The following is a 20,598-nucleotide window of genomic DNA, read 5'->3' as shown; positions in this document are numbered from 1 at the left end:
CATGAAACCATTACACTGCCTGTCCAAAATCAGTTTAGTGAGGTGCGCAAACGCTGCCTGCAAAGTCATTGCCTGATAGGGCAACGAGGCAACAAATCAGCTGTCTAAGCTTTTTGAGACACAGCCATTGTTTCAGTGCATAATATAGGCAAATTTAGTAGCATAAGGACATTCATCAGTCAAATTAGACATTTTACTCGATGGTGCTCCCTACAGGCCTTCAGCTGAAAGTGCCCGGACTCTTCTATTCTCATGTAAATGAGTGTCAAGACAGCAGCCGGATTAACTCTCTTTGTGTTGAAGGACAAAAGCTGGCAGCAGATGGCCGAGTGTGATCGGTGTGCTGGACTTTTCTTAAAAAGTTTCTGTTTATATACATTCATATACTCGTCCCTCACAGATGGCATGATAGAGAACCGCAGCTGTGTCGAGCGTCATTCCTCGAAAGACATTTCGTGCATTTCTTTTAATTTAAATTTAAGATGTTAAAGGGACCAAAAATGAAAATTCTGTCATCATTTACTCATCGTAATGTTGTTCCAAACCCATGACTTTCTTCGGAATCATCTTAGAAGCACAAATGAGTAGCCTATCATTTTTATGGTTTAATCACATTATATTTACCTATCCATCGCAAGTCCAAGATACCAAAATATACACACCTCAAAAAGTTACTTAAAATATTGTAAAAGTAAATGAAGAGACATAAACACTGAGCAGTGCACTTACATTCATGCTATTTTTCACTGACATTTTAAGATATTTCAGTGACAGTTGCTTTCAGTTAAAACATTTTAGTCTGGGACTAGGCTTAAGCCTCGTCTGAAAACAAGGGTTAGACTTTTACTCAAGTCGCATTGGAATTGGTGACTGGTTTCCAGGCACCCTTTAAACCTCTGGTCAGTTCCCCTCAAAATGAACCACAGGTCATTGCATCTACTATAAGCATATTTCACCAATTTTGATTAATAGAAAGTGTCTACAGTAGATACATTTTGGGTCCAGTACATAATGACGACTCTTAATTTCTCAAATACACACAAATAGACAACACAATTTTGAAAGAAACTATTAAACAGCCATTTTTATTTCCTTTTGCACTCTTTGAGCATGAATTAATTATAAAATACCAAGTAATCATTTATAAAGTTAATCATATCACATTAATCATATGACATTTATACAAAAATGTACAATACTTAAGACATTAAATTACAGTTGTAAAATGCTAAAATATGTACATCTTAAAAGAGATCATCATGTTAAAAACAGGTACAAGACTGCACTTCTAAAAAGATTAAGCAGTTTGTGTGTGTAATGGAGTGATTTGGTAACAAACACAAGGGCTGAACAAGAGATGTGCATGTACAGTATGAGTGAATTTGGTGAAATAAATGTATAGCCTGCATTAAAAAGTCAACCCAAATGTCATGAGTGATTAATAAAACCAAATTAAAAACACCATTTAATTCAAACATTTGTAATAAAGCATTACAGAACGTCTACAAACATGTTCTCCCGCCTTTTATCAAAACACTGAATGACAAGTAATACATCAGATAAAATGATTCTGAACTACAAAGGCGAAACGCAGTAACTCCTCATCATTTTTCTCAGTTTCATGATGTAGTTAAGTGTTCTTCCTTTATAGGCCTGAATCTGAATGAAGTGTTTCAGAGGAGCTGTATGTGTGTCCAGCAGGAAACCATTGTCGTACAGGCACACATCTGGTTGAGTTGGTCTTTTCGGGGTTATAACCAGCGTCTCGTTTTCACAGGCTGGTCTCCGTGTAGACGGGGGCGGCAGGGAACGCAGCAATTGGGCCGAAGAGCGACAGGCGTTGGGGCTGAGTTTGAACCAGTGGTTTCTGGGCCTGCAACTCCATGGGACTCTCGTGTTTCTCTCCCATCTCTTGCAGCAGGAGCACATTAGCATCTCGCCACTGTCTGTATTTACAAGCGCTCAGAGACGGTTCGCTCAAGACCTGCTCTATGGCCTGCAGATCGGCCTCCTTAGCCTGAAATAAAGCAAAGAATGACATGTTGGTTTCTTCTCTGAAACTTTAAATATAACTTCCCAACGTTGAAGTGAAGCTGCTATGTTTGTTATATCAATACTGCCATCTAGTGTCTGTAGACTAGGGTCAATGACAGATAGGAGTGTCAAATAAAAATAAAAAATAAAATCTAGTGCATGTGCCAAATACTTTGTATATATATATATATATCTTTGTACTCATATTTCTTTTCGACCCTTTATACAATTCAAACATAATTTTTTTAACAGAACTGTCAACTAATAACAGTTCCTTATATGTAGAATACATGTTAGTCATTATTTCACAATAAAAAAATATATACTGTAAATATACATATGTATATATTTTGAGGAATGTTAAGTGTCGGCTTCTAATTAAGTGATCAAAATCAGTAGAATTTTTACACAATACTCATTTCTGCAAATAATAGTTTCGAAACACTTTACATTTTACTACAAAGTTATATTTAATATCCAATTAATTGAACTCACAATGGAAATAAGTGCACGCAAGTTCCTGATCGTGATGAATGATGGGATACGCTTAGCGTCAAATACCTCTCTGAAAGCATTATTAAAGATAGTGTGGTTTTAGTGTCTGCACTTTGGCATTTCTTCGCCCTGGGACGGTTTTGCACACTCACTTCCTGTCGCGTACATGGGCTCTTGAGTGGTGAAAGTGTGGGTGTTGGGACAGGCCAACCGTCTGCCTCTGACTAAACGCATTTATACTACAGAATGTGCAAGTCAACTAGCCTTCTCTTGGTATATAGAGGAAGTCAAATATATGATTAGACAAAACAGCACTGACGAAAAGAGGACAACGGTGCACCAACATAAATGACATACTTTACATCTACAAGTCATGATCGTTACTAAAACGTCACAATTTTACCATAGTAACAGTAACCGGTTTTATGACACGTTCCATATTGAATCTAACATCCATTCGATTTTAGTGTTCAGAAGCATTTTGCAAATAAACCTACTTCAAAACAATGTTTTGCAATATATGTTATGAAGCAACGTAACATCAAGAAGCCATTTTTTTTAAAGTCTGGCTTAATAAAGGAAAATAGTAAAATAGTTTCTATTTCGACTGAATCCAGATCATTTGAGCAGTTTATAGGTTCCCTGCAAATTCATTACCATTGAGACAAACAGTAAAACATGTGAACGAGCACAATCTCACCTTTAAAGTGCTGTTTAAAGCTCGAATGAGGTGCAGTTTGTCATTAACGCTCTCATCTTTGCAGCGTCTAATGAAGGAGGACCTGAAGTCACGTTTGGTGCTCGGCTGAGGGGCTCCTGTGGGCGACAGACTCGCTTGCTTGAGGTGAAGATACAACATCTCCATCTCGTCTGACGGGGCGCCTGATGAAACGACGTCACAGGAGCATTACATACCAAACTATTTACAGGATTACCACACTTTTTGAACTATGGATTTCCATGACTTTTTCCAGGAGTTCACAATAACTGGATAAGGATTTAAAATAAATAAATAAATAATAATAAAATACAATTTCTAGACAAAAACAAATAGTTTTAGAGTTAAGAATTTAATGGTTTTACTATTTTCTTATGTTCAGAGATATTCACATAGGTTTGAATCTAATTTATGCTTGGCACATTTTGGTAAAAAAAAGTTGTGAAATTCTTGGTATTTTTAAAGGGTCATGACATGGATTTTTATTTATTTTATTTACTTTGCTCTTCGAAGTTCACTTATAATATTAATCAAGTTTTTTGCACAAATTATTTTCAACCCTCATTCTGACCCTCTGTCTGAAATGATCTATTTTAAAGGGTTAGTTCACCCAAAAATGAAAAAAATGTTGTTCCAACCCCGTAAGACCTTCGTTCATCTTCGGAACACAAATTTATATTTGTGTATTTACAAAGATATTTTTGATGAAATCTGAGAGCTGGATCACTCCTCCATAGGCTTCTAAGGCATTAGAAGCAAAAAAATCTGTACGTCACACCCATCACACACATGACCAGTGTCGGCCATTAGTGAGCTTACGTGTGACGTATAACCCAGAAGCGCTACGCAGTTATACTACGTGAATTCACTCGAGGCTCAGAGAGAAGGAAATGAATAGTGGAATAAAGTCGTTATTGTTTTGCTTCTAATGCCTTAGAAGCCTATGGAGAAGAGATCCAGCTCTCAGATTTAATCAAAAATATCTTAATTTGTGTTCCGAAGATGAACGAAGGTCTTACGGGGTTGGAACAACATGAGGGTGAGTAATTACTGACAGAATTTTCATTTTTGGTTGAACTAACCCTTTAAGGCACAGCTTCTTTAATGCTGGTCAGTAAACGGCCATTGTTATGATTGGCTGATGACTGGTTGTAACAACATGAAGGTGGGTAAATTATTATCTCTTTAAACTGTTTTTAATTTGGATTTGCACTTATAAGGATAAAACATCTCTTTCCAGCGCTCACTCACTGTCATTTCCTTTGAACTCCTGTATTTTGAGGATGGGGTCGTCCTCTGAGCTGATCTCATGCCACGACTCACTGTCTGCGCTCTGAGTCTCTGTGCGGTGACATGGAGAGGAAGAGGAGCGGGGGGGCAGGAGACAACCCTAAGACACACACACACACACACACACACACACACACACACACACACACACAGATAGACCTCAAATATAACAGCAATCTTTCAAAACCTCAAAAAGAAATACTATTTTTAAACAGAAACTTGTATATATACACTACCGGTCAATAGTTTTAGATCGGTAAGATTTTTAATGTTTTTAAAGGAAGTCTCTTTTGCTCACCAAGGCTGCATTTATTTGATTAAAAATACAAAAAAAAAACTGTCATATTGTGAAATATTATTCCAATTTAAATCAGCAGTTTTCTATGTGAATATATAGTAAAGTGTAATTTATTCCTGTGATCAAAGCTGAATTTTCAGCATCATTACTCCAGTCTTCAGTGTCACATGATCCTTCAGAAATCATTCTAATATGATGATTTGATGATCAAGAAACATTTATGATTATTATCAGTGTTGAAAACAGTTATTTACATTTTTATTTCAGGATTCTTTGATGAATAGAAAGCTCAAAAGAACAGCATTTATCTGAAATGGAAAGCTTTTGTAACATTAAACACTATCGTTCAAAAGTTTGGGGTCAGTAAGAATTTTAATTTTATTTTTGGGGGAAAGAAATAAAATAAATCAATACTTTTATTCATCAAGGATGAGTTAAACTGATCAAAAGTTACAGTAAAGACATTTATAATAATATAATATAAATCTTTAGCAACATTATAAATGTCTTTACTGTCACTTTTGATGAATTTAATGTGTTCTTTTTGAATAAAAAAATAAAAAAATAAAAATCGGACCCTAATTTTTGGAATGGTAGTACATGTGGAAATGCACCATTGCGTCATTGTTTCACCCATTTTCACATTCACAACACATATAAATCTAAATAAATAGAGGATTTGAATGCTGGCGTTTAATAATTACGGTTAGCAAGCTATTAATATTAGCATGTCTGGATAAAGTGTGGGTACTCACACGCAGAGAGCCGGGGGTGAGCTGATCCGTGTCCTCCACAGACACCTCAGCTTCATCATCATCATCGCTCTCCTCACTGTAGCACTCTATATTCACACAATCACAGTCTCAATATGACAAATCAGCCACTAAAGTGTCAGGTTAGGTTTGCTGGAAGATGTGGACTGAATTAGACGCTGAGTGTTAACTAGGGCTAGGCTTCCATTAGCATGTGTGTGAATCTTTACCTCCGTTCGTTGAGTCTGTGGGCTCAGGTTCATTTGAAGCCTGGGTGAGTTTAGCCAGCCATCTAGGTTTAAAAAAACCAAAACATTAATTACAGTAAACCTACACTTATCAGATCGGTGGAATGATTGTAATGGATCATTATGTGTGTCCTCTGCCCACAGTTTAATAGCAGCACACCCACAGTTTTCTCTCAATGGTTTCCACTCACAGGTTTATTTTTGTTTCAACAAACCCTTACAGGAAAGTTTTACAAGAACAAAAAAAAGAAAAAAAAAAAAGATATTTCTGTCAACATTTACTCACACTTGTCTCATTCAAAACCCAAATGTTTTTTACCTTCCATGCAACACAAAAGGAGATATTCTGAATAGATTTGCACCGATTGCAATTTTCTTGGTTGATTTCGAATTTCCGTTTCTTTTTTTGTAAGTGTGACCTGCCGATACAGATTTTCTTTCAAAGAACTATAATTGACAGCTGATACAAACAGAAATCTACTTTTCATCAATGCAACATTTTATTTTCATTAAAAAAAAAGTAAAAAGATCCAATAGAATAGAATAAAGAGCGATATTAAATAAACACAGCTTTAAGTTTTTCAGGAGGGTATACGGTATATTCAGGTAATACTACAGAATTTAAAGTAATCAAATGTAAAATAACACTGAATAGTCTTCAATGTAAAAACTAAATGCAGATTAATGCTTACAATTAGTGACAAAAGTTACTCAGTCAAGAGATTCAAGTGATTTTCTCTTTGTCTTTTGTTCTTTAACATGACAGACAGCAGCAGGTTTATTAGACTGCTGTCACTTTAAGAGTTTATGCACAGATCCAATATACTGTTACACAACTGTGTTTAACTGAATACTCGCCAAGATGTGCATTTTGACCGCTTAAGCGCAGTAAGCCACTCATTTTGGTACTTGCGACTCAAGCTGCTTGAGACTGAGGCGGCTTGTGAGCTCATATAGATCACGGGTGTGTGCGCTTTTGGTGTGAGCGCGAAACCCGTGATAATTAGTGAAATTATGCGCAATACAAGCACTATTTAACCGGAGCGAATGAGACGAGTGAGTGAGAGGAGGCAGGTGTGTGTCACTTCGCCGTCGGAGAGAAGAGAGAGCGAGAACGCACATCTGACGTTATTCCCTGTGCCGCTGGCAACAAAACGGACTGGCTCGGAATCGGAAAGACGTGAGACTGAGCATCCGGTTACCAGTCAAGCCGTTCATGCGGAAAATCATCCGGTCCGTGGCCGGTCGATCATTGCATCTCAAATTTGGAAGAATCACGACTAGTGCAGTTACTGTATTTATTAAAAATTATATTTTTGGAATGTTGCAAGTTAGAAGGTCCTCAGTATAGTTTACAGCATTATCTGGGAGAGAATTTCTTTAATATTTATTTACACACACTATCTTTCAAAAGTCTGTGGTCATTTTTTTTTAAAGAAATTGGTGTTGTGTCCTGTGTCCGTTTTCGAACTGATCCGTGCATTTTCACTGCAAAAATAAAATAAAATAAAAAATAATAATAATTCGGTTCCACCCCAGCCTTAAAGACTTTATTCAAGCTGGATTGGAACCCTAGAACTAGTGATGTAGGGGACGGGGGCGGTTCAGGGGCGGAGAAATGTAGCGTCTCACAAAGTTTTCTAAACAGTTTTGATTTCTACACTGTAAAAAAAAAATTTTCATGATATGTTATCACAACTTTTTTTCTTTTGTCAAATCAACTTAATGTGGTTGATGTGGTCAAATTAATGCAATAATTAATGTGGTTCAGAACATAATACAATGAAAGAGATTGGTTTAATCAACAGAAACTCAAAATATTAACTCAATTTTTTTATTTCAATGAACTCAAAATTGTAAGGCAACCATGTAACTTATTTTAAGTTAAACAAACAATTGTTTTTTTTACAGTGTAGCTACTGTGCTAATATCTCTTGCGAGTTTCAACTTTATCGGAAAAAGACACAACATTTCTGTTCAGCAGTGGCGTACGGAGGAAACATGCCCTCTACAGTCTAATTTGGTCTTCACCGGAGATCCAAGACAAACTAGAGAGCTCAACGCAGGATTATATTCAAATACGTTCTCTAAAACATAAGCAACAGATGTACATAAACACCCTCATGGGCCATGTTGGTTTTTGAACTGGTTACGTAGTCCGATAAACAACACGTAGCAAAGAAACCCGTTACGTCATCGTTTGTGTCTTAAGTCTGTGGAAACTCATGGCCAGTTCACAATAGGCTCCAGTTCGCCCGGCTGAGAAATGACCGAGAGCCGGCTCCCGCAAAGGAACGTGAACGTTTCGGTAAAAAAGAGGTACGTGTGACTGCTCTATTAGGATATTTTCACACTAGCACTTGTAAATGCAGTTTTCCGCAATCAAATTGAATGCAATCAATCCAAGTGTGAAAGCAACCTTAAGGCGAGACACTACAGGTGAATAGGGTAAAATTTTTAACTAGCAGATATCACCATGAAACTTTCCCAGATGATTACCTACATTAAGATGAGATTTTCTGATAATTTAATGTTTATTAAATTACAAGTTTTCTGTAATTTAATGTTTAAATATGCAAATTAGGCATTATCTAATTAAATATGCACTCATTTGCATATATTTTAATAAACAAAATCTGAGAATTGGATAAAGCTAGGTTCAAAATTCTTTTTTCATTGTTTTCACATATTAGATGGGGAAAAAGATTACAGAGGGATTTATGAATATCTACTTTTGTTATCCTGTAAATCAGAATATACTGTCAATAGCCTTAAACAATTTATTTTCACCATGTTTTTTGGAATAAAATGTTAAATAAATCAGGCTAGGAATAATATATTTACAAATCCCTCAGTAAATGTCTTCATAATATAACTAGGTACAAGACTGGAAAGTTTGGTGTATATAGGTGCTACTGAAGTGGAGATTTCGGACTTGGAGTATGAGAGAAAATATTTGATAAAATACTTCAAATAGTGTGCAGAACTTTGGACACATGATATCAAATAAAGCTCAATTGAGGAGTCCACACTGTATTTTTAGCACTGGAGGTCTGCAAAACCCCGTGTTTGCAAATCATCAAATGTGCTCAATTGCATAGTGTGCAGCAGAGAGATTTGGCCACAGCTAGGTGTCAATGCAGCCTGTCACACTGCAGTGCAAACATGTCACCACCAGAACAAAAAGTCACTCACTTGTTCATGTCTTTCAAGTTTTCAGCTGCAAAGTAGAGTGTCACCATGTGGAGGTGGCTTGTTTTCATTGCACTGGAAAAGAAGAAACAAGTGAACACAAATAAAAAACATACACAACCCCAGCAGTTCTCAAGGATGATATATTTGGGGGTTGTGTGGTTACATGACGTAGTGGAAGCATTACAAAAAACAAACATGTATTTGACACCAAAGTTTGTCTTCTGTCTTATCTACATCCAATTATTGTTATCAAAGTAAAGCACCATCACTATGCCTTTAAGAAGGAAGTCTAAACACAGCGGTTCATACCACATACTTATAACACAGGAAGCTGTCTGCTGTGAGCGCACATTAAGTGGGGTACAGATGACACCCTTCCAGGGCTTTTTAAAATCTGATTTATAGGTTGAGACTTCACACCACATGTTCTAAATGCAACAGTCAAATGACAACCCCATAACTATTTTAACTATGATGTTCTGAGTAGTTGCCAGGGTGTTTCTTTGCTGTCACTAGTGTTTTGCTAGGTTGCGATGCAGTCCCTAAGGAGTGCTTTTAGTGCATTGCTATGGCTGCTAGTTTGCTCGGGGTGCTTTCTATGACAATTACTAACATAGATATGTACACGTAGACTCCGCATTCGACTGCTCCAGACATGTCGACGTGTCCGCCATCTTGGAACCGTCAACATTTCAGATGCAGTCGTCACTCAGTGTAAAAAGTTTTTCAAGATGCCACAACACTAGAAGAAAATCCTGAAGAAATGGGATAACCTTTAACAGGTTTCACAGAGACTGTGTTGGTTTGTGTTTTAATTCAACATTACAGGTTTTAAAACCATAGTAAATTCATCTGGTTGTATTGTTTTACTGTAGCAAAATCACCAGCTGAAGTTTATTGTAGATCGAGATATTCATACATGCATACTATTATGGTTACAAACGCACAATCAACTTGTTCTCAAGTGTTCACGGACTGTCTTTATGAAGAACAGCTTGCGTAAAGCGCCCAGTTGGTAATGAGGCACTTGTATCGCTAATGTATCGGTTGTTATGGTGTTGCCATGCAGTTGCTTCATGGTTTCATAGATCATTGCTAGGGTGTTTTGGCTGGTTGCTATACAGTTGTAAAGACGTTCAGTGTGGATGCCAAGGAGTTCGTATGAAGTTGTTTGGGCATTGCAGGAGGTTTCTAGGGTTTTGTTATGCTATAGCTAGGATGTGCTAAGTAGTTGCTATGGTGTTTCTATGCTGTTATTATATTGGTCTGGGTGGTTGCGATGCAGTTTCTAAGGTTCTCTGAGTGGTTTTAGTGCGTTTCTATGGCTGATGGTGTTCTGGGTGGTTTCTAGGACAATGCTAGTTGGTTTCTAAGGCACTGCTAAGTTGTTGCTATGGTGTTGCTACGAGGTTTGATAGTCCATTTCGAGTGGGTCCTCGACGTAGGATGTTGCTAGGATGTTCTGGGAGGTTGCTAAGATGTTCTGTGTGGATGACAAGGAGTGTCTATGAAGTTGATTGGGAGTTGCATGTGGCTGCTAGGTGGTTCCTAAGGTGGTGTGAATGTTTTTAAATGTGTTGTTAAAGCTGCTACAGTATTCTGGGTCGTTGTTAAGGCGTTGCTAGGTGGTTCCAAATGTGGTCTGAGTGTTTTTAAATGTGCTGTTTAAGCTGCTACGGTATTCTGGGTCATTGTTAAGGTGTTGCTAGGTGGTTCCAAAGGTGGTGTGAGTATTTTTTAAATGTGTTTCTAATGCTGCTAAAGTATTCTGGGTCGTTGTTAAGGCGTCGCTAGGTGGTTCCTACGGCATTGCTATATTGCTGGTAGGAGATTGCTTACTTGCCCAGGTGAAAACAGCTCCCCATCTCTCTATGATATTCTGGTCCCTTTCTGGGAATATTTCTGTTCATTTTATCATCCCCAGGTGAAAATCATAAATCATAAAAAAAAAAATTTTAATACGCCTCTCCTTAACAAGCCACATATTTTAAGGTATAATTAATTTGCAAAGGGGCGGGTTTCACATCAGAGTAATACTTTTGGTTAGGGATTTGACCAAGTATTATATGTTGCCAAGTATAAGCAAACTGCACTAACCATCCAACATGCAGTAATTTCAGAAAGACAGATAAGATGCATTGATACGATGCAAATAGGCATTTCGTGTTACTTACTAGGTCAGTTTTTTTACAAACCACAAGCAGTCAAAAATCTATCTAAATAAGGAAGACAAACTCACAACTTCTTCTTGCATTCGGTAGCCTGTTCTACGATGAAGTCCCTCATGTTGATGTAGCCTTCGGCCTTCTCTGCCTGAAAGGAAATGGAGATCATTTATCTCTAGAAAAGGGCTGCGCTTTCTAAAAGCATCGTAAAACCAAGTACATCGTAGAAACCACTGGCACCAATGGTCTATACAATCTACTTAAGATAGCAATGCTTTTGAGAAATGTAGCCTTGCACTGGAACAGGTTTTATTTTGGGTAAAAGATCGCAAACCAAAATTTAACCAGTCAGCTGTGAGCAAAAAACATTTCTCTGACAAGTCACCCCAATGTTGCTCCAAAGTTAAGCGCTTCACAGTGCAAGAATTTCTAAGGTCTTATCAGGCCTTATAAGGTCTTATCAGGCATATTTAAAACAAGATATGCTTATATTAAAAGACCCTATTTAAAGATTTTTTTTTTAATTTGACAATGACATTAATAGTATGGGTATTTTGTGTGGAGAATCCCCTCAATGGCCTCTCTTGAACTTGTGACATGCTGTAGTGAGGGGGAACTCGGTTCAGAAATATTGTTAAGCTATTATTCTAACACTTGCAATCCTCAATCCCTTTCTCATTTGCTTGCTAAAGGCCTGTTCACACCAAGTACGAATGATAACTATAAACGTTAAAGTTGTAGTTCTAAAAATCTTTAGAGCCCTTAAGCTGCTTGATTTGCATTTAATTTTTGCCATTTTACAGTGCCTAGCAACTCTCTCTGTTCATGGGCGTCTAAAATAAATCAATAACACAAATAAAAATGCACTAAAATAGTAATATTTATAAAAAATTTACACATTTGTCAGTGCTATTTATCTGGAATATAAAAAAGATGCTTAAATTGTTATCTAGACAGTGATACTGCTACGAACTGCTCCGAGACACGAAGGTTGAGATCCAAATGCAGCTTTAATTAAGGGGCAATCCAGACACATAATCCAATATACAGGCAATAGGTCAAAACACAGGTAGGCCGTCCAAACAAACAAACAAACAAACAAACAAACAAACAAACAAACAAACAAACAAACAAACAAACAAACAAAACAGGCAGGGGTCAGAGGCCAAAGAGTAATCCACGGAACAGGCAAAAAAAAAAATCCAAAAACCAAGAGACATAAAACCAGGGAAACCGCTCAGAAATGCAGTGCAACAACATACAAAACTTCACCCTGAGTGAATGAGTGAACATGGTATAAATAGGCTGAGACTAACAGGGTAATGAGACACAGGTGAATGCAATCAGTGATGATGAGTCCGGGCAGTGAGTTATGGGAAATGTAGTTTGTGAGGGAGTGATAATAGTCTGGTGTGGAGTAGGGCTGTCAACGAATATTCTAAATTCGAATATATATTCCAATAGTTTTAAAAAACAGAAATTCGAACGTGAAAATTAATATTCTAATGTAAATTTCGAATATGGAAAAACACGCCCGCGGAAGCAGAGGGGTCGGACCCAGAGGCGCGGCTGTCTGCTTTGCGAGTGGGCGCGCTGCCGTGAGGCGTCAGGGACAGGTCACACGATTCGCACTGTCTAGCACAGCGTCACTGCTGAAAGTTGACTTATGGAAGATGGCAGAAAGTGCAGAGCCCAACTCGACCGCAGCAGAGAAAGTGATGGCCCCTTCAAATGTGGACTATCTTGTGTTTTTGGCAAATAACCTGTAGGCCTTCAGGCCTAAGACCCGACGGTGACAGTGCACTAAAAAGACAATGGAATAAAATGCAGTCAGTTTTTCCTTTTTTTTTTTCCTTTTTTTAATACAAGCACCAAGAATGTAAGTAGCCTTTTTCTTTTTTAATAGCACTTTATTTTTTATGAACCTCAGGGTAAAAGTTCTTCGTTGTCACATTTCTCGGAATTGTGTGCCTCATTTTATTTAACGTTAAACAGAAAAGTTCCATGTTTACCACAGCACAGCTCGCTCGGAGCGTTCAATGTCGGTTCTATACTTTAAAACTACAATTAATGTTAATAAATTTGTTTCAATCACTGAATGAAGCCTGCTATATTTGGGACAAGAGTCGCGACCTTAAATTGCTTGCACAAAACTCTTGATCAGCACTCAACATGTGCTTATTGTTGTTGTTAATTTAAACTTATGCGCAGAGAGTGCCTGCGAGAGTGAGGTCGGTGGTCTTGGCCATTCGTTTATTTACTTGGTTTTGTGTTGGTAATACATTGTCAAATATGCTTAAACTTAAATTAACTACCTATACAAGTAGTTATGTCTCTTTGTATTAATTTCTCCTGTTATTGACGTAATGCGCGTCATTCACAAAATGCGCAACCAGATGTTCGAATAGTTCGAATATTCGTGTGTTTTTTAGAGGGAATATTCGAACGTCATTTTTGAGCAATTTTGACAGCCCTAGTGTGGAGTGCCCTCTGGTGGCTCTCAAGGGCACTCCAGCTGGTGACCATTACAGATACTGTCATTCAGTGTAATGGATGAAACTGTGGTATAACAGAGAATTTGCATTGCACTGAATGACAAAAACATTCAGGGTGCCTTTTGATGATGTCACAGACTGCCAGTCAGTTATTTCTATACGATTTCAAAATGGCTCCTTGTTCCTTTTTCACTAAATGACTGCTAAAAAAAAAACTGCGTATTCGGTAAAAACTGTAAGATATAGTCTTAAATTTGACTTTCGTTAGGGCAGTGTGTCATATTTCAAGGCCTTGTCACTTTAAAGGCACACTATGCAGTTTCCTTTTTTCTCAAAGTACTTGTTTTTTTTTTCTGGAGTACTTGTATTTAACGATTCTGTCGTAAATACCACTCACGCAGAGCCGTCTCTGCACTCTTCCGACCGCGCTTTCTTCGTTTTCTTCGTCGACTCTGCCATGATTCACGTCTGAAATGCGTACTAGTGTCTTCTATAGAGGCTGCTTCATATGTTGTTGATGTATGTGACATCGTGCCGTAAAGCAAGCCGTGATTCTCGCGAGATTTGTCGGGGCGCCACCTCTCAAACTTGCATTGCTGGTTTTGCCAGCGGCGTCCCCCCCTGCTTTGCTATCGGGATGATTCACCCTGCTACGAGTTCGTTAACCATCAAAATGATTTCAAAGCTGTTATATTAAGGTACAAATCTTGCATAGTGTGCCTTTAATGAATTTAATTATGTGGCGACCGAGAAACTGCACCACGAAACAGGCTAAGTGTGCATTGTCATATGCCAAGTTTAATGGTTAATGAAAAAACATTGGTGCAGTAAAATATTATACGAACTTGGATTCCATTAGGGCAGTATATATACAGTGAGGAAAATAAGTATTTGAACACCCTGCTATTTTGCAAGTTCTCCCACTTGGAAATCATGGAGGGGTCTCAAATTGTCATCGTAGGTGCATGTCCACTGTGAGAGACATAATCTAAAAAAAAAAATCCAGAAATCACAATGTATGATTTTTTAACTATTTATTTGTATGATACAGCTGCAAATAAGTATTTGAACACCTGTCTATCAGCTAGAATTCTGACCCTCAAAGACCAGGTAGTCTGCATTTAAAATGTCCACCTCCACTCCATTTATTATCCTAAATTAGATGCACCTGTTTGAGGTCGTTAGCTGCATAAAGACACCTGTCCACCCCATACAATCAGTAAGAATCCAACTACTAAATTGCCAAGCAGCTTGGTGAAAAAAGGTCCACTGTTGGAGCAATCATTAGAAAATGGAAGAAGCTAAACATGACTGTCAATCTCCCTCGGACTGGGGCTTCATGCAAGATCTCACCTCGTGGGGTCTCAATGATCCTAAGAAAGGTGAGAAATCAGCCCAGAACTACACGGGAGGAGCTGGTCAATGACCTGAAAAGAGCTGGGACCACCGTTTCCAAGGTTACTGTTGGTAATACACTAAGACGTCATGGTTTGAAATCATGCATGGCACGGAAGGTTCCCCTGCTTAAACCAGCACATGTCAAGGCCCGTCTTAAGTTTGCCAATGACCATTTGGATGATCCAGAGGAGTCATGGGAGAAAGTCATGTGGTCAGATGAGACCAAAATATAACTTTTTGGTCATAATTCCACTAAACGTGTTTGGAGGAAGAAGAATGATGAGTACCATCCCAAGAACACCATCCCTTCTGTGAAGCATGAGGGTAGTAGCATCATGCTTTGGGGGTGTTTTTCTGCACATGGGACAGGGCGACTGCACTGTATTAAGGAGAGGATGACCGGGGCCATGTATTGCGAGATTTTGGGGAACAACCTCCTTCCCTCAGTTAGAGCATTGAAGATGGATCAAGGCTGGGTCTTCCAACATGACAATGACCCGAAGCACACAGCCAGGATAACCAAGGAGTGGCTCTGTAAGAAGCATATCAAGGTTCTGGCGTGGCCTAGCCAGTCTCCAGACCTAAACCCAATAGAGAATCTTTGGAGGGAGCTCAAACTCCGTGTTTCTCAGCGACAGCCCAGAAACCTGACTGATCTAGAGAAGATCTGTGTGGAGGAGTGGGCCAAAATCCCTCCTGCAGTGTGTGCAAACCTGGTGAAAAACTACAGGAAACGTTTGACCTCTGTAATTGCAAACAAAGGCTACTGTACCAAATATTAACATTGATTTTCTCAGGTGTTCAAATACTTATTGCAGCTGTATCATACAAATAAATAGTTAAAAAATCATACATTGTGATTTCTGGATTTTTTTTTTTTAGATTATGTCTCTCACAGTGGACATGCACCTACGATGACAATTTCAGACCCCTCCATGATTTCTGAGTGGGAGAACTTGCAAAATAGCAGGGTGTTCAAATACTTATTTTCCTCACTGTACATTGTCCCCTATTAAAATTATTGGAACAGTAAAATGTTCTAAAATTTCATATTTCGCAAGTAACAAGTTAACAGTCCAGACTCTTAATAAGAAATGAATCAAACTGCTGGTGTGATTGGCTGTTCACTGCACTTAGGTGCACACACTCCAGAGCAAATCATTAAACTCTGGTTCAAACCCACACAATCCAGCTGACAGAGAACATTTATAGTGATGCTAACACTAACCTCAGAGTTAGTTCAACCAGCTTTGTGCCATAGGCTTCTCATTTCCAAAATGAGATAATAAATGATCTTTCGACACATAAACACACTTGTTCACATTTTCCGTAGAGACGCCACGCATTATCAAGGGAAAACCACACATGACTTACCGTGTCGGATGTGTACCAGTAGAGCGAACATTTCTTGAGCACAAACCAAAACTTTTTCCATCTCCAGCCCAAGAGCCCTTTGCTTTCTTTCCTTTTATACAACCAGCCCTGACAGTCGCCCTGACCCAGGTCTTTCACCGAGACCCTTCTGCGGCTCATCACACCATCTCCTATCACAAACAACAAACCAACACATGACAATAAGACAACAACAGTGCCGTTCTCACTGGGTTCACCACTTAACAGTACTTTGGAACATCAATAGCAAAGATAATAGTGCATGATGCAGTCAAAAAGGTCATGATTACGTTAACAGAATCCAAATTTATCTTTGTACATTGTGTACTGGCAAAAACAGGAACATTTTACTCCTTCAGCAAGTTTAAAACATCTATAACTTATCTTGACAATAATAATCGTGTGTTACAACACTTCTTCCTGCTTACCTAGAGGCTTCTCGGCAGCAAAGTCTTGAAGAGGGTACTGAAAGAACAAGGAGAAAGAAAGACTGTAAATTAAACAGTGAGCTCAGCCATCAGCGCCCACAGCTCCGAGAGACAGCGCTAATAACACAGCCTTCACTTCCCTGTACCAACACACACATGCCAGTAAGAGAGTTCAAGTACACACGCACACACTAATGCTGAGATCCTTCCTCTCTCTCACTTTCAAAACGCATTCACATAAATGCTATATATAGCTATGTACAGTGTATGGAGACTTACCACAAGGCTTCTGAAGATCATTTTGAAACTACTCTAATCAGATAGTTGATATGACGTGCAAAGCAGTCTGTCATATTTGAACACATTTTTTTTTTAAATTCTTGTTTAGTTATTACGCATTAATATTTTATGAGTTCATATTCATTGAGAGGCTATATGGAAAATTCAGACTTTTAAAAAATGCATGTCACGCCGCAGGACTATTTAAGTGAACTGCAGAAAAGCTGATTAAGAATGGTAATAAATTAAAAAAAGACTCAAATCTATTTTCTAAATGCCTATTTAGATCTTATTATGAACAATTCAAGTTTCAATTTCATTTTAAAAATCTTTTTTTGTTCTCGTAACTTTTAGTTAAAATGTCATAACTGGATCTTCCCCAACTGATGATTAAGAACCAAATCACTGCCCTATATGTTCTTATTATTTTTTTCTCGATAATCCGTTTAACTTGGATGTACGTCACAACATGGAAGAAAAGATTGGTTTCATCATAACTTAAGGGCTTGTTTACACGACACCATTTTCAACTAAAAACTGAGAATTTTATGTGTTTTGGCCTTTCATTTACACGACAACAGCATTTTAGGGGCCTGAAAACGCAACCTTTTTTGAAAACGATACCATTATCATCTCTGTGTAAACTACAAAAACGCGAATTTGTGAAAACAGTGACGTCACGCGCATGTGTATTACGTGTTCAGTATTACCTACAGTGCGTAGAGTTTCGCCAACTACTGGCCTGGAAGAATAATACACATTTTGAATCATTTTCGCAGATCCGTGTGAACGGGATCGTTTTTGACAATGTTGTTGTCTGTACGCAAAAAAACTTTTTAGTACATTTAGTACTAAACCCTAAAAAAAAGAAAAAAAAAAGCATTATTTAGTTTTTTATTTGTGGAAGTATCTAGAAGGTGGTTTCCAAATTTTGCTAACAGTGTTTGAACATAAGCAATAATCACACTCACAGATACACATTCTGCTGAGTATTATGTGAAATAATCTTCAGCAGAGCTTAGGAACAGCTGACAGTTCAATAGGAAGTAGTTTATGATGCAAAAAAATAGAATACAAATATGATAAAATTAGCTCTGAAAACACTGAACGTACAGGAAACACTCACAACATCTGCAAAACTTACAACAATTAAAATGTAATGCTATGGAAGTGGCAGCTGTCCAATTATTTAAGATGTTTTCTAGCGGTGTTTCATAATAGCTTAAACATTATGTTCAGCTACTTCTGTATTTGGTGTTTCTTTGATATTGTAATTAAGACAGAGGAATTTTTTTCACTCGATGATTCAGTTTTAAGTATTTGACACAAATGCTGTGTGTATATGGTTAGGAAATAAATAGGCCCTCAGAAAGGTGAAAGATGAATAACATGCCAATATTCCAGGGGTGAAATACTTGCAAAAGATATTTCTGATACTAGTCAAAGCATTTGTTGATCCCAAAACAACAGCTGGAGGAAAAAGTGATCACTTACTGACTCAGTCTGTCTGTTCATCATCCTGTGATTCTCCTCTGCTGCCTTCAGAGAGGAGACCAGTAGAAATATCTCTTCTACCAACTGAACAAATAAAAACAAGTCATTATCAACGTCTTTTATATTCTAATTTAATAATAATAATAAAGAAATATAAGGTAAAGTTTGATGTTTGTTTAAAGCATCTTTGACAAACAGATGCTACCTACACTATACTGTGACCAGTGCATACGGTTGTTACACTCTTTCTTTGTGTTACTGTTATTAGTAGTTTTTATTGTATTTTACTTACCTGTAACCAGCATGTGAAAACCTGCAGGTATTTTATCCCTCTGAAAACCGCTCTTGCAGACATCCCAGATCCTGTACAAGCAAGCTGTGTTAGAGTGTTTGTGAACGCTGAGTTGGACTTACATGAGCCTCTAATGACGCCTTTCATTTGCATAATTGATTTAATCAGTCGCGTCTCTTCATCACATCTTTTGTGTTTAACTTTGAGGCTTTATAATCAGATCTTTTTATGTAATTGTATTCCAGAGTAAACTGATGGACTGCTTAAAAGAAGCACTTGGTAAAGCTGTGTGTTGTTGTCTGATCCAATTCCCTGCGCTTCAGGAACCGACCACTGCGGGGCGCTATTGCATTGCACAGATGATGATGATGATGATGATGATGATGATGATGATGAAGAAGAGACTTTTTTATAAGGTAATACTGATGATACTGTTTACCACACAGGGAGAGAATAAAGCAAAGAAGAGTTATGTGTGACATGTTCAACAGTATTTTGGTCATAAATGAAAACAAGAATTGGAAAAAAATATGGTCAAATATACTTATTTATACCCTAATAAAGTTAGAGAGGTATCCTTTAAAACATTACACAGACTTTACCTTGTTAAGGAGTTATTTTGAACGTTTCACTGTAAAAAAATAAATAATCTGTGATACATATTTTCTTTCAATGTTTAGCCAATATTCAAGAGTATTTTGGATGGACGTCTCTTCATTTCAAGGTTGTTTGGAACAATGTCATTTTTTTCCTCCTTTTTTTCTTATTTTTCCCCAAAATGTCTTGTTTTAGGCTACTTTTACATACCATATATATATATATATATATACAGTACAGGTCAAAAGTTTGGAAACATTACGATTTTTTTATATTTTTTATATTATAAGTCTCTAATTGCTTATCAAGGCTGCATTTTACTTGATCAAAAATACAGAAAAAAAAACAGTAATATTGTGAAATATTATTACAACTTAAAATAATAGTTTTCTATTTGAATATACTTTAAAAAATAATTTATTCCTGTGATGCAAAGCTGCATTTTCAGCATCATTACTCCAGTCTTCAGTGTCACATGTGACATCCAGTCTATCACATGAACCTTCAGAAATCATTCTAATATTCTGATTTATTATGAGTGTTGGAAACAGTTCTGCTGCCTAATATATTTGATGAATAAAAGGTTAAAAAGAACTGCATTTATTCAAAAAAAAAAAAAAATATTTTCTAATAATATAAATCTTCTTTACTATCACTTTTTATCAATTTAACACATCCTTGCTGAATAAAAGTATTGATTTATTTCAAAAAAAGAAAGAAAAAAATTACTGACCCCAAATTACTGACCAGTAGTGTATATTGTTGTTACAAAAGATTTCTATTTTTAAAACATTTGCTTCTTTTTTTTTATTTTTTTATTTTTTTTTTTTTTTACTTTTTATTCATCAAAGTATCCTAAAAAAGTATCACAGGTTATGAAAAAATATTAAGCAGCAGAACTGTTTCCAACTTTGATAATGAATCATCATATTAGAATGATTTCTAAAGGATCATGTGATAGACTCGAGTAATGATCCTGAAAATTCAGCTTTGCATCACAGAAATAAATGATAATTTAAAGTATAATA

At 37.2% G+C, this 20,598-nt stretch overlaps 1 protein-coding gene across 1 annotated transcript; it reads right to left on the bottom strand.

The window, feature by feature from the left end:
* Positions 1–1,060: 1,060 nt before the first annotated feature.
* Positions 1,061–19,415, bottom strand: ipcef1 (interaction protein for cytohesin exchange factors 1). The gene is made up of 11 exons (XM_079888653.1): positions 18,974–19,415; positions 18,682–18,765; positions 16,909–16,945; positions 16,463–16,632; positions 11,270–11,343; positions 9,031–9,102; positions 5,818–5,879; positions 5,591–5,676; positions 4,499–4,637; positions 3,230–3,411; positions 1,061–2,017 (listed from the first exon to the last, which is right to left on the bottom strand). The coding sequence occupies exons 1-11, from the start codon at positions 19,124–19,126 to the stop codon at positions 1,772–1,774; spliced, it is 1,305 nt and encodes a 434-aa protein (XP_079744779.1). The 5' UTR covers positions 19,127–19,415; the 3' UTR covers positions 1,061–1,771.
* Between the last annotated feature and the right edge of the window lie 1,183 nt (positions 19,416–20,598).

This window comes from Squalius cephalus (assembly GCF_949319135.1).
Source record: "Squalius cephalus genome assembly, chromosome: 12".
In the NCBI taxonomy this organism is placed as follows: Eukaryota; Metazoa; Chordata; class Actinopteri; order Cypriniformes; family Leuciscidae; genus Squalius; species Squalius cephalus.
The sequence above is the reverse complement of the archived record's forward strand: the minus strand, read 5'-3'. Positions and strand labels throughout refer to the sequence as shown.

Coding starts and splice junctions, on each gene's coding strand:
- ipcef1 (XM_079888653.1), bottom strand. CDS start 19,126: ATGCAAATGAAAGGCGTCATTAGAGGCTCATGTAAGTCCAACTCAGCG. Junction 4,638..5,590: donor TCACCCCCGGCTCTCTGCGT/GTGAGTACCCAC, acceptor TGTGTGTCTTAG/GGTTGTCTCCTGCCCCCCCG. Junction 2,018..3,229: donor CTTTAAACAGCACTTTAAAG/GTGAGATTGTGC, acceptor GCTTTATTTCAG/GCTAAGGAGGCCGATCTGCA.